This window comes from Phascolarctos cinereus, unplaced genomic scaffold (assembly GCF_003287225.1).
Source record: "Phascolarctos cinereus isolate Bilbo 61053 unplaced genomic scaffold, phaCin_HiC Scaffold_5;HRSCAF=322, whole genome shotgun sequence".
NCBI lineage: Eukaryota > Metazoa > Chordata > Mammalia > Diprotodontia > Phascolarctidae > Phascolarctos > Phascolarctos cinereus.
The window spans coordinates 340,576,659-340,592,311 of NW_027555958.1; the positions used below are offsets into that span (position 1 = coordinate 340,576,659).

At 34.5% G+C, this 15,653-nt stretch overlaps 1 protein-coding gene across 1 annotated transcript in view; it reads left to right on the forward strand.

Moving 5' to 3' along the window:
• RYR2 (ryanodine receptor 2) overlaps window positions 1-15,653 on the forward strand; it is a 794,727-nt gene that overhangs the window by 580,610 nt on the left and 198,464 nt on the right. Inside the window, 3 exon segments of the mRNA XM_078156251.1 lie at window positions 2,529-2,593; window positions 3,579-3,700; window positions 11,445-11,494. Of these exon segments, the coding sequence (XP_078012377.1) occupies window positions 2,529-2,593; window positions 3,579-3,700; window positions 11,445-11,494 (237 nt within the window).

The following is a 15,653-nucleotide window of genomic DNA, read 5'->3' on the forward strand; positions in this document are numbered from 1 at the left end:
AATGTGGCTAGTATATTTTGTAAAAACTAAAAGTAATGAGCTCAAGACGACAGGTCCATTATATAATCACTCTTCATTCCTGATCACTAAACTTCTGGATCAATTGGCTTATGCTTCAGTGTCACCAAATAGACTTGAATACGACTGGCATTCATATTTATATTTAACAAATATTTATTAAGCAGCTGCTCAGTGCAAGGCACTGTACTAAACTGTAGACATCAACCAAATATGCATTTGACAAGGGGGGTGAATGGAAGACCACGTTTTAAAGAAGGCTTCAGAGAGTAGGATTACTTTGTGATGCCATTTGAACTCTGCAGCATACCTGCTATATTTCAACAATAATGAATATTTATCCTAAACTCCTAAATTTCAGAGAAATCTTATGCTTTCGTGTTATTTGGATCTATTCTCTAGATCACATCTCACACAGTCATTGTGTCACAACTGCAAATACCACTTGCACACAGTTGGAAAAGTGCTAGTTTAGTGAAGAAGAGTCACCATTCTGACAGTACAGTGTGGGCTGCCAAGTGGTAAAGATAAAGTCTTCAAAGGTGCCTGATGTGGGCAACACCTATGAATATGAAGGACTTGTGGTTCCTGGGGTTTTCAGGGTATTTGTGTCATTTAGTCCCAGATTCCTCATTATTAACTTTCTGAGCTATTCTGGTGTGCCTTTGCCACAGTCCTTCCTGTGCTGACACCACAAAAAATACAATGTATTCTTCTTCTTGGAAAGCTACAAGACTTAGTAAATAGAGAACTGATTGGAATTAAGAAAGCGTGTTTTCAAAGCCTGCCTGTGACACCTCCTGTTCTCATAACCATGAGTAAGCCATTTTTTGGTGTCCCCAAGTAACTATGTAAAATTGCATCACAGCTGAATTGCTCATCTGTATTAGTAGGGAGTTTTCTTCCTGGGAATTCCCTGTACCAATAAAATCACAGATGCAGCTATCCCTTCCAGTTCTCCCCCTAAATTCTCATTACAATCTATATTATCTTTTATATGTGAGAAGAGAATAATTATGGAGGGCATTCTTGCCATCTTCAGATAATTGGAAGTATGTCCTATGAGCCTTCTCTTAGTCAAGTGGCAAAAAGATTATTGTAACACTTTAGCAAAAGCAGGCAACAGTCCTTAGGGAACCTGTGAGAGAGGGATGTTGGGGCTAGGGCTTATATGGAAAAGGGGCATGGAAAAGGAATGCCAGGATTACTAATTAGTTAAAGCCAAGGGGTACAGGTGTTTTAGGGAGCTATGGATGGGAAAATATAGAGAATCAGAAGTATGGACCATGGGGATCTGGCGGGAGTGAGAGCCCCTGGGCCTGCCAGGGACAAAAATCTTTGAACAGGTACCCCTCTGTCTGTTCTGATAACAGATTGTGTTCTGCAACAAGAGAAAATTTTCCCACAGGACAGGGGCCTACTGAGAAATTGGGAGGCTTCAAGAGACATGATCTTAGGGCTGGAGCCTGATCACCCCACCAATTCTGAGAAGAAAAAAAACGCAATTTGTGAATAAAGTTTTTATAAATGAGACAATTTATAGATTTGACTCAATGTTAAGGAAAACTTCCTGAAACTCATATCCAAATAACTAAAGATCATCAAAAAGTATAGCCCCAGTTTTTTGAATTTTCTATTGGTGGACCAGTTAAATAATTGTTCATTTAGAAAATGGATGACCCCTTGTCAGGCATATATTAGAAAAGCTTTGTGCTCTTAGGTAACTTTGAAAATCCCCTCCGACTCTAGAGATTCGTTATATATCAAGTTGGAGATGATCTTTTCTAAGCAGTGGGGGAAATCCAAGATTTTCAGGCTGTTATCTAAATTATCTTTTGTAACACATTGTGTGTCATCTAACCTGATTCTTTAATTTTCTGATGAGATGTTTTGATTAGAGAGTTAGAACCTGAGAAACAGCACAGCATACGGTATGATGTTGGGGCCAGGAAAACTCAGTTTAAGCTCTGCTTCTGCATTCATTAACTGGGTGACCGTGGACAAGGTGCTTTGCCTCTTTGCCTTCCACCCCAACATCTCCTTCAAAATAAAAGAAATTTTGAAGACCAGTTTCAATGACTGAAGTCTAATCAACAGTTTTGTCATTACATTTTCCATTCCCCTTTCTCAGTGACATTCTCTTCTCCATTAATGTTAAAGAATGCCTTGATGGCATACTTTTACTTCATTCTGAAAAAGTTTGTCTGCCACGTGTCAGATCTATTCTAATTCTATCCAAGTATGTATAGAAATAGAAATTGTATGTATACATTGATTTGTTTGTCTTTTTTTTTGAAAAAAAAATACAGTACAATACAGTAGTCTTTGCTTATTCACAATCCCAAATCCCCGTATTATTATTTTTTTTGTTTTGTTTTTCGTTTAACTTCACAGGATAACATTGATTGAGGTTCTGTTATTGTAAATTATTCACTTTGCATGCTGAAAAAGTAGAATGGTGATCAGTTTTTGAAATGCAGTATCCATTTAAAACCTTTTTGTTTTTACAGATGGTGGCATCAGAAGCAAAGGGGAGCATTTTCCTTATGAACAGGAGATCAAATTCTTCGCTAAAGTACAGTATACTCTTGTTGCTACCGTGTTTGTTTACGAGCTGTGGTATTTAATTATTTGCCTGTGTTTAAGATGCTTTTGTATGAAAATGTGAATTTTATTTGATGATATGGAAATGTAAATATTCCGTGGCATGAAAATGCATGAATCCTTGAAATAAATGTTCTCCCTTTCTTCGCAGCACTTTGTCTCATGCTTCCACTTCTCTCTCTATTTGATATTCCAAATAGCAACTAAATGTGAGCAAACTAGAAGGTTGTCTTGATCTAAAAGTCCTCATATTTGTGTGAATTGTATTGATTAGAATGGGAATATATCTCTATTTCTTAATGAGAACACTTCAACAATATTGTGGTTTTAAAAACCGGCTCATTGTCTCTTGTAAAAGGAGAAGTTAAACTTCATAAAAATACTTCTTGTTTACAAATTTAAAAAAATTCAGAAGCAGGCTTACATGCCACATATTTAATTGAAGCTCTCCTTAAGTCAGTAATTAATAGTGACAAGGAATAATACACTCTGTGATCTCCAATGTTTACTTATAATTGTTTCCTATTACTTGTCTATAAAAGAGAACCATAATGGTCATTCCCTCTACCACCCTATTAAACCTGTGGTAAAATGAATCTAACAAATTTCTTCTAAGTAATTTAAATTTTATTCTAGTCATCAATGAAAATCTACTTCCTTATTTAAGCCTAATAGAACCTGTTAGGTATTGAAATATTTTGTGGAAGGAACTAGGAATTCTAAAATCACCTTACAGTTTATTACTTTATGTATCCACCTTCCCAGTTCTAGGTAGTCAGTTGAACTAAAGAAGCAAAATTTAGAATCCTGCTGCTGAATGACATAGCTATGAATATGGGAGGACTTTTTGCATATAATTCTAGCTTATATCACACTCTCAAAACATATACTGGCCATATCCAAAACATTAAGTACACTTGAGATGATGGTATCTATTTTTCTCTGCTTTCATTCAGGTTGTACTTCCTTTAATCGATCAGTATTTCAAAAACCATCGCTTATACTTCTTATCTGCAGCAAGCAGGCCTCTCAGTACTGGAGGACACGCATCTAACAAGGAAAAAGAAATGGTGACTAGGTAAACAGAAATAAATATTTTGGATTAGTTAAGACTAAATTATATCTGTGTGTTGAGTCTTGAGGGTGGAATGAAATAGAGGCAAGAGAAATTTTATACTACTTTTACTCTGGTTCCTGCTTATTAAGATAAGAAGAAAAGTAATAGCAAGCCATTGGGTATATGTTCTAGCTTCTGAGTTTTATTACAGGATGATGCTAAAATTGGCGCTGAAGAGCTAGGATTTAAAATAATTCTTGTTGTGGAATAAGCATATGGAACAAGCAAGGTGGGAGATATATTAATGTAATCTGTATTTTAGTAAGAAGTGATATGTAAGCATTATATTTTTCATTTAATAGTATTTTGTTCATACTACATGTAAAGATAGTTTTCAACATTCACTTTTATAAGATTTTAAGTTCTAAATTTTTTTCTCCCTCTCTCCTCTCCCCTCTCCACAAGATAGCAAGCAATCTGATATAGGTTATACATGTACAATCATGTTAAATATATTTCCGCATTAATCGTGTTGTGAAAGAAGAATCAGAACAAAAGAGAAAAACCACAAGAAAGGAAAAAAAAGAAAGAAAAAACAGTATGCTTTGACCTGCATTCAGACTCCATAGTTCTTTCTCTGGATGTGGATAACATTTTCTATAATGAGCCTTTCAGAATTGTCTTAGATCATTGTATTGCTGAAAAGAGCTAAGTCTATCAAAGTTGGTCATTGCTGTTACTGTGTACAATGTTCTGGTTCTGTTCACTTTACTCATCATCAGTTCATGTAAGTCTTTCCAGGTTTTTCTGAAACCCACCTGCTCATCATTTCTTATAGGCACAATAGTATTCCTTTACATTCATATACCACAAACTTGTTTAGTCATTCCCCTGTTCATGTTCATCCCCCTCTATTTCCAATTCTCTGCCAGCACAAAAAGAGCTGCTATAAATATTTTTGTACATGTGGTTCCTTTTCCCTTTTTTATGATCTCTTTGGGATACACACCTAGAAAGATATTGCTGGTTCAAAGAGTATGCACAGGTAAACAATTATTTTTATAACATTTATTTAAATCTGTTAATTTCAAAAAACAATAGATTGTAAGAAGACACAATTTAACTTGTATGCCTTTGAATATGAAGTTTAGGGGCAGGTAAGGTGGGGCAGTGGATAGAGCACTGGCCCTGGAGTCAGGAAGACCTGAGTTCAAGTATGGCCTCAGACACATAACAGTCACTAGCTGTGTGACTTTAGGCAAGTTAACCCCAATTGCCTCACAAAAAAAAAATTAACTTTAATATAAAGTTTATAAAGACCAAAATCAGAAGAACATAAATGAAAATTACATTATGCCACTTAATCCAACTTCCTACCACATCTTCTCAGTTCTATCTTACATAGATCAGAGTATATTTGTAGACTTGCTATAGATTCCTCTTTGACCTTTGGAGTAGATTCTCTAGAATATCTATTTACCTATCTATGTATCTACATATCTATCTACAGGTACAGTTAGAGTTATAATAAAATGACTTTATTTCTCATTTTTTCAGCCCTTAGCAGGTATATCCATAAATGTTTGAATGAAAATAAAAAACCTCAGTACATTGCTTAAAATAGTGTGAAATGGTGGTATGATTTTTTTCTTAGTCTTCAGAGAAAGGGTCTGATGCCAACAGGGAATATTAAATTCTTGGTGGATATATGACAAGGTAAAATGAAAATTAGGGAAATAGGTCACTAATGAGGAGGAAAAAAGTTAACTTTCTTGATTATGTTGTAGATTTAGGAAAGTAGAGTCATATTTTAAAGTTTTGGTCCTTAAAATATCCTGAATGATTAGCCTCAACCTTAGGTAGGGTTCTCAGTGAATTGGCAATAATTAATTTCTTCCTGTTCCTTTTTTACTTCCTCACTTGTGTTTTTGCTGCCAGGCTCATCTCTTCACATGAGTTAGAGATCCAAAAGAAGCAGAATCAGCATCCCCCAAGCTGCTAAAACAAAGCACAATTTAATGTTTGAGAAAACAGTGTAACTTGTATGAATCAAGAGCAAATGCTCTAGTAATACATGTTTGTTAGAATCTTAATTATTAGGAGTAGAATAATAAATACTAGACAGGGATATATTTGAAGACGTGGATTCCTTCCCTGTCATAAGTCAGTGTTCCTTCCCTCACCTTTAAGTGAGATAGATAGACTTTATCTTTCCAGACCACTCAGACTTTATAGAGGGCACTTCTTCTTTTGTGCTGACCCCCTATGCAATGAAGCTATATCACATGGGAATCTGGACTTTGTCAGTGAAAACTCAGCTTCTCCTTGCTAGTCTTGAATAAGTGCCTTCTACTCCTTCGACCCTGCTATCTATAACCCATTCCTGTGGAGAATAAAATTTGTTTCATTTAAGAATGCTTTGCCTAGGTTGAGTTTGTTAAAAAGATAATTGTTTCCAGAAAGGAGACACACACACACACACACATACACACACACCCGTGCACGCATGCATACACACACCCGTATATACACACATATATTTATATATATGTACACACATACATACACACATATATATGCTATATAAAGTAAAATAAATCAGTATTTTAAAACAACCCCATTAAAAAAAAGTAAACAGCTTCACAGTTTTGCATTCCCTGAATTTTATTCCATAATCCTTGAACCTTGGTTAATGTTCACTACTTCCTTTTTAACTTAGCTCCATCTCTTTCTGTCATCAGTCTGAGCCACCCCCAAGTGATATAGCTTTGTGTCTTTGGGCTTTCCTCTGACCCCACTATGTAATGTTTTGTTGATTTGTATTTCATTTCTTCATTCCTCACTAAAGACCAGTCATTAATTTCTTCCCCTTTGATAAATTCATAAATTGTTAGTTAGACTTTGAGTCTTCCTATCCACCCTCTCATTTTATAGATAAGGAAAGTGGCCCAGACAGTAAAAGGCATTTGTTCATGGCATATATGTATAGTCAGTTGTAGAATTGTAAGTCTTACTCTTGTTCTGGACTCTGTTCACGATACCATGCTGTTATGAAGCTAGCTTACCAGACAATCATCTAAGTATGGTAGCCCCTCAGCAAGTCCTGTGGATTTGAAAACTTGACATGATACTGTGCCTCCATCGCTACTTATTCTCCTCTTTTACCACTTTTCCTGTTCAGAGTTAGGAAACTGCCAGACTAGACCTGGGAGAGATTAGAAGCTTTCCATAGAATGACTGAATGCCAATTGCTAGAAGAGATCTTAGGTACCATCAAGTTCAACCCCTTCATTTTACAGATGAGTAAACCGAGGCTCAGAGAAGTTAAGTGACTTGCCCAGGGCTATGTAGCTGGTAACTAGTAGAGCTGATATTCAGACCTCTGCCTTATGACTATAACTTTAGTGTTCCTTCCTGTACATCATGCAAATTGTCTTCCATTTCAGCACCTTGGGAACAAATTTTCATTTGCTGTAACCTGGACCCAATTTTCCTGGCTGATACTTAGTTTTTAGCAAACAAAAGCAAATTTTCATAATTTCAGTGCATTTGAATGAGATGTAGCAATGTTTTGTCACAATCCTTCAGAACAAAATTTACATATATAGAGAAATGATTGCAGTTTAACAAAGTAACTAAGAAGACAATTCTTTTTTCACTAAGAATTCTTACTTTTTTCATATCATTGAAATCCATTGGTAAACATTTTTAATATAATATTTCAACAAATATAACTTTTTCATTCTTGTTGACATAAAATCCAAGTCTTTGTTTTACCCAAATGTAAGTATACAAACAACTCTAGATGCATTTGAAGTAGAAGTTGGAAAGATTCAACTATAAAATATTTTTCAAAATCCTACTTTCTTTTTGAAACGTTTACCAACCAAGCAGAAATATATTGTTGTTACATTATATATCTATATCTATCTATGTATCTATCTATACTTTTGTACTTTGATGGATATATGATTTCATCAGTATGGGTACTCTTCCTACTGATACAAAGTAGAACTCCAACATGCTTTCTTACCCTGTGTGATGCCTGTCATGCTTTCTACTAAGTCTTTCAAATAGGATTTACTCAACAGACTAGAGGTCTTCTTCTTAGTCTTTTGGCATTTTAGTAGTATCAGTTATTACCCCTGATTATATTTATGTTCAATAAAGTCTTAATCTACTGGAGTGATAGTGACCATGGATTTTCAAAGGCAATGCAAGCAGAAGCACAAGTTCTTTCAGGTCCTTGCAATCTGGAAAGATACACATAAAGACTTAGAATTATATCTCTTGTTTGAGAACCAACCTGACTAGGTAAAGAAAGTCGTTATCAAAAGTGAATCCCTGGGGCCACTAGGGGGCGCAGTGGATAGAGCACCATCCCTGAAGTCAGGAGGACCTGAGTTCAAATCCAGACTCAGACCAAACATTTTGACATTTACTAGCTGTGTGACCCTGGGCAAGTCACTTAACCCCAGTTGCCTAAAAAGAATGAACAAACAAACAAACAAACAAATAAATAAATGAGTGAATCTCCAAGCAGTGATTTTTTTTTTTTGGTTACAGAAAACCTAAAATGCATACACATATGATGGTGTTGGTTTTATCTTACATTTAATCCTTGAAAATATCCCATACTTTGTAACTGAACTTATGAATACAAGTAAGTGGTAGGGTATTTATAGTTGTGAGGATATGAATATATGAATATCTCTCTATAGGCCCTCCATCCCTATGGTTCTATAACTGTGACTATCCAACTAGACACCGTACTCAAGGAGTTAAGGTTAGAAACTGTTTCCTCATTTTAGAAGCTAAGTTGCATGGTAGTGGGAGATGTTTAGGTATGGCTTAGTACACTTATACTTTTGTCTGTAACAGTAGTTCACTAATCTTCATTGCCAGAGGTGCTATGAGGAAGCAATATGAAGTGTCAACTAAAAAAGTCAATAAAACCTCAAGATGCATAAATAGAATTACATCTGTCCAAAACAAGGGAGATTATAGTCCAACAATAATCTGTCCTAGTCAGAACACACCTGGATAATTGTGTTTAGTTCTGGCTGCTATGTGTTTTAAGGAGGTTGACGAACTATACTATATCTAAAAGAAGACAACTAGGAAGGTGAGGGGACAGGCCACCATACCAAGTGAGGATTTGGAATGATTAATTCAGAGAAGGGAAGACATGGGCCAGAGGTGAGGTGGACTGGAGGGAACATATTAACTCTTTAAATGTTTGAATGGCTATCATGAGGAAGAGGGATCCTCTTTGTTTATTTGTGGGTTCCAGGGACAGAATTAGGATTCTCCAAGTTGCAGAGAAGCAAATTTTGACTAGCTCCTAGGAAAAACATTTGATGATTAGAGTTGTCCAAATGTGAGTTTCCCTTCATTAATGATATTCAAGTGAAGAGGTAGGATGTCCATTTGTGTGTGATATTGTAGAGAAGGTTGCAACTCAGATATGGGTTGGATTAGATGACTTCTGAGGTCCTTTCCAATTCTGACATCTTATGCTTTATGTTTCTTCTGTGACACAGTCGCTTATTAACAGCATAGGTTAAGATGGTGGTGTGACTGCAGAAACACACATCATCTAATAAGATAATGTAAACACAACTCTTTGCAGCTATAAGGTGTTAAATAAATGCATTATTATTGTTTAAGATCGTGTGTAAAATGTAAAGAGTTTGATCGTGGGTAAAATGGAAAGAGTTTGATCTGTCAGTCAGAGGACTTGAGTCTGAATCCCTGTTCTCCTGCTTTTGTGACCATCAGCAGTTCACTTCCTCTCTCTAGCCTTCAGTTTTCTCTTCTGTAAAATGAGATGACCCCCATTATCCCTTTCAGTTCTGCATCTTTGATCCTCTGGCTACAACTCTTAAGTCAGTTTTTTTTTCCACGTATAATTCATCATTACATATCTGAATTGATTGGGATCAAGCATAATCCTGGTGGGAAAGGGAAATTGGAGAGCATGGGAGAGAGCCTTGAGAGTCATGGTATAGAGATCATTATGTCATATCATACTAAATGATACACTGAAACATCTTGAAAATGTAATTCCAAGGCATAATAAGTATTCTACCCTGTTTAAGAGCGTAGAAGGATCTAATTTGTACAGTAAGTGGCTTAGGTAAGCTATACTTATGAATAGATGGGACACGTAAAAACAAAGTTCCACTCTATGATGTACTCTCAGCTATCTACTTGAGAAGAAACATCTGTCACAGATCAAGTATCTTCTAATAGAATAACTACTTGAGAAGTGTGTGATTTTTTAATTTTTTACAACTTCCAGTTATAGCAAAGGACTTAATACACGGATATTACCGTTAAGCTATTCATGAAATTTTCAATATAAATCCTTTTGATTGGAAGATAGGATTATCTATCTGTTAATTTTCTTTATTATTCTGTGTTGACTTTTGCTGGTTGTACTAACACATGGAAGGGATGCATCATTTTAGTTCATATGGTTAGAGTATCAAAGTAATGCAGCACTGAATCAAATCCCTCTTTCTATGACCAAAGGTTGAGCCTCAAATCACAGCCAGCTGTTATGCATGTGAAGCTGTTGATCATAAGGGAAAGTTAATAAGATACTGGTTGTGGTTCAGTCCATGTGAATCCATTACAATTACTAAAAACAACAACAATAACAAAACAGCACCATGACATGTCACTAATGCTGCTTTCGTTGGGGAGCATGTTTATTTTCTAAAATTTAATGAATATGGATTTTCATTTTGTAGGTATCTGTGTCAAACAAATATTTAGTCTCACTTCAGTTCTTAGGAAACAAATGTTCATTTCCATAACAAAACTCTCTACCATAATGCTTATTCTTATTGGTATTCAGAGCTCAGAGGATTTAGGTGAATTTTCATCAGGACAAGACTGATGAGAAACATAACAAACACCACCAGCTTTTATAGTATCTATCAGACATCAGGATCATTACAAAACTTTAAATACTAATGATGGTGTTCATTTAATTTGCTCATTCATTCAAAAATAATTATGGGGCACCTACTGTGTGCGGGACATGCTGTGATAAATAACGTGTCTTTGACCTCAAGAAACTTTCAGTGTAGTAGGTCAAAGTTATAACTAAAATTCACTTAAGTACCATCTATTCTATTTATTCTTTTTCTCTTGGAGTAGTTGATTAATAGTGTTTCAGATTGTGTGTGTGTGTGCACACACACGTGCATGTGTGTGTAAATAAAATGGGTGTATTCAGGAATGGGAAAGGGTTAGTTCAGACTGTATGCCAACATTCAAAGTAGATTTCATAAATATTGATCCAACAAGCACCAAAAATTTATTGCTATATTTTTGTAGAATATTGCTATATTTTCATTAATGCAGATATTTCCAGATATTCAGTGACATAAAGGAACAGGCAAAAATGCACTTTTAGCTTCTGATTTCCTTCAGTGGTTATATACTTATGGATTTCATGTAGATTGCTTCTGTATTAATTAGCTTTGCTTCCAATTTTTTTTGTTTCTTTACTTATAGTATGTGCTTATTTAACCATGTTTAAGGTATGCACTTAAAGATTCTTTCTTTAGTACTTTTTACTCCCATATTCTGCTCAGATAATTGATTCTTTCTGCGTGACATCATGTTGCTTTTTTCTTGCTCATATATCAGCTGTTTTTTTCTTTTTCTCTCCCTTTTCTTCTTTCTCCCCATCTTTTCTCCCTCCCCCCCTTTCCCTTTTCTCTCTCTCTTTTTTTTCTTTTGTCTTCAGCCTATTCTGCAAACTTGGAGTTCTTGTCAGGCATAGGATTTCACTGTTTGGTAAGGAGACCCTTGACAAATACCAGCATGGCCATCACTTGGTTTTCTTTGCCATTTTACATTGTGTTGTGTCTTGCTTTGTTGCATGAATGCATGGTTGCATGGCTGCATGCATGGTCATCATTGGCCAAAAGAATGTTTTCTAGGCTGACTTTACTTAGTAATTCCAAATGATGCAATTGAGTGTGTGGCAAGTTTTATTTGCTAGTTCAAAATAATTGAAATTTGAGGGATATTTTCAAAAGCTTAGAAGAAAGTGGTAGCTTCTGCCATATCCTGTTTTCATTGAGTGTAGAAAAAAAGTTTTACCTGTACTTTATTTCAAAATTCCGAAAATTGTACTGTACCTTATTTATGCTTTGATTTCAATGAATTAAAGTCCTATTATGAAGAAAATCCTGTTGTATGCAATCTCTAATTCATATAATTCCTCTATTTTCTTATGATATGAATTCCATTTGCATTCCAGATATTGGAGCTTAGTCATGAGCAAGTCTTGGTGAAAAAAATGGAGGGCAGGGAGGAGAACATTGTTACACCAGGCATTTTGTAGTTTCTGGCTCGGAAGAAGATATAGTTTACTGTCTTTTCCCAGATTTAAGTATAGTCACACATTTTCCATGGTCTTGTCTTTGGTCTAAGCTATTAGGGAACATTTTGCAATCTTGTGTTTCCCACTTTATTAGAGATGCTTTTGGCAGGTGCTAGAGCAAATTTGAACTACTTATCAATTTAGGATAGTTCCTGGATGATATCACTTCTAAAATGTTCTTTTTGATTCTCTGATAGCTATGCAATGCAGTTCCTGAACGTTTCATTCCATTCACAGGGAAAACTAAGTCTGTGTGTGTGTATATGTGTGTGTGTGTGTGTGTGTGTGTGTGTGTGTGTGTACCCATACATTATTTTGAAACTTTCCATTTCATGATGAGACCCATTCTTTTTCTGTTGGAAATAGTAGGATAACACTATTCATTTTCTAAAATTATTCTTTGGTGTTAAATTGTTATATTCAATGTCTTGTTTCCTTTAAACATCCTTGAATTTTGCATTTGTGTTCTTATTATTTTAGAAATCAATATGAGAATTATCTATAGAATAATATCTACTTAATTTACTTTAGTTTTAACTTATTAGCAGAGAGGAAAATTTTTATGAAAATTATTCAGCCTTTCTTTTAACAGTTATTTCATAATTCTCCCCTCTGTCCTGTTTCTAAGAGAATGGTCTAATAATACACAACTCTGTTGAAGTACATTTGTCAGCGTCACTCTGTGCCTCCTTGTGTCATAATATAATTCTAAATTGTGCTCTGTGGTGACTCATTTCCTTATACATTATGAATTCTTCTGTTCCTTGACTATCCGTTCCTTACTGTTACTTCCCTTTTGTGTCATTATAAAATTATTAATTGCAAAGAAACAAATCATAGAATTTTGAGCAAGGGATGATCAGTTCAGAAGTATGGTGTTGGTCTATTATTTATTCAAACTTTTTCTAACCCTCTTTAGTTCAGTTAGCCTTTTCATGCTTAATCTTATCAATTTTTAACTGTAAATAAGAACAGTAGACCTTCCTTAAAAATTTGTGGATTGCTCAGTTTTATATTATTTATCACATACTATTCTAGTATACATAGTGACAACTTCCACTAGAATTCTATAAAATTCTACAGTGTTCTGTTAATTCATTTTTCATACAGCTCTTACTTTATTTTTGAGAAGCCTTAAAATATGAAATATTAAAAATTAGATAATACTAGTATATGTATGTTACTAATGAATTCTGTGTAGATCAATTTTCAATAAATTTTCTCATCTAAATTCTCTAGGAAGTCTTTTTTTTTAAAGTGAAAACAGTGGTGAATCCTTTTGTAAAGCAAATAATTTTTTTTTTAAAACGAAGTCTCCAAAGTGTCAATTATGTAAATTTAGGTATTCTTAAAGTGATAAATGCCTATAAAATGTTATTTTTAACAGTCTTTCTTAGAATATCTCACATCATTTTTGCTTTTTTGTTATGATTATTATATTTATTATTAAATATTATTATAGTATATTAATAATTTCATATATAATATTTCATATTTTGTATCTTAAATTTTGACTGGTGCAACCTGAGTTAATTATAACTTTTCTTTGGTTAGAAATTATTTTTATGATCTGGATTTCAGAATCATAGACACAAATTCAAGTGGAACCACTTGAAGAAATGTATAGGTTACAATTATCTTTATAGTAGTAATTATAGCATGTGATGGTTATTTGTTGGATATTGTAATCACATTCCCAAGTTGGCTGTCATCTAACATCTATATTACCAAGTCTTATTAATTAACTTGATATGTGTCTACTAATATATATCAAACGAGGTTCCATTGAAACATATGTCTGTATACACACACATATATATGACCTTTTTTGGAGATTGCAATTAAGATGCTAAAATATCTTTTAAGTTAGTATCAGGAAAGGTAAATTATAGAAACAAAACTCATTTCACAGAAGATAAAAATTCAAAAGGGAGAAATGGCATCATATAGACAAGACATAAATGTTGAAGAATATATTCTGTAAATTAAAAATAAGTCCTGCCTTTGTATTTTGGGGCAAGTCTAGGTGGGCCATAAATGGTGATGATGGAGGCAAACCTTTCTGGTAGAGTTAGGCAGAAGTACATAGAAACCTTTTTTTCCCCCAGCATATAGGATCCACTTCATCTTGCTCATTTTTTTCACCATTTTTTCAGACTAGAAATTTTCTTTATCATTTTCAAAGAAGTGACATAGGAGACTTTTAAAAAATTTTTAATATAGTTAATATTTTAATTTTCTCCAATTACATGTTCAAACAGTTTTTAATACTCATTTTTAAAAAATTTTGAGTTTGAAATTCTCTTCCTTTCTCCCTCTCCTCCTTCCTTATTTAGAAGGCAAGCAATTTGATATAGGTTATACACGTGAAGTCATGCAAAACATATTTCCATGTTAGTCATGTTGTGAAAGAGAACACAGACCAAAAACCTCAAGAAAAATAAAGATAAAAAAGTATGCTTTCATTAGCATTCAGACTCTATCAGTTCTTTCTCTAGAGATGGATAGCTGTTTTCATCATAGGTCCTTTCGGATTGTCTTGGATCATTGTATTGCTAAGAGTAGCTAAGTCATTCATAGTTGATCATAGTACAGTATTGCTATTGATGTGTACAATGTTCTCTTTACTTGGCTCATTTCACTTTGTATCAGTTCATGTAATTCTTTACAGGTTTTTCTGAGAGCATCCTGCTCATCATTTCATATAGTAATATTCCATCATGTTCACATACCACAGCTTGTTCAGCCATTCCCCAATTGATATGGAATCTCCTCAATTTCCAATTCTTTGTCACCACAAAAAAGCTGCTATAAATGTTTTTGGGCTTGTATGTTCTTTTCCTTTTTGATTTTTATCTCTTTGGGATACAGATCTAGTAGTTGTATTGCTGGGTCAAAGGATATGCATAGTTTTATAGCTCTTTGGGCATAGCTTCAAATTACTCTCCAGCATGGTTGAATCAGTTCTCAACTCCAACAGCACATTAATATCTCAATTTTTCCACATCCCCTCTGTCATTTGTTATTTTCCTTTTTTGTCATATTAGCCAATCTGTTAGGTATGGATGGTACTTCAGAGTTGTTTTAATTTGCATTTCTCTAATCAATAGTGATTTAGAGCATTTTGATATAATAACTAGCTTTGATTACTTCATCTGTTCATCCTGTTCATATCCTTTGACGATTTATCATTTGGGGAATGGCTGTTATTTTTCATAGCTTTGGCTCAGTTCTCTATATATTTGAGAAGTGAGGCCTTTATCAGAGAAATTTGCTGTAAAACTTTTTTCACAGTTATGATTACTGTGTATTTCCCTCCTTCCTACTTTTCCCCCTGTTTTTCACACACTCTCTCTCCTTTTACCCTGTCCGTACTCAAAAGTGTTTTGCTTCTGACTACTGCCTCCCCTAATCTTCCCTCCCTTCTATTAGGACCGTCTTCCCACTCTCCATTCCCCCAAAACCACCTTTCACTTATCCCCTTTCCCTCATGCTTTCCTATAGAGTAAGATAGATGTCTGTACCCAACTGAGTGTGAATTAGAAAGTCCCAAATCTTTCCTCTATT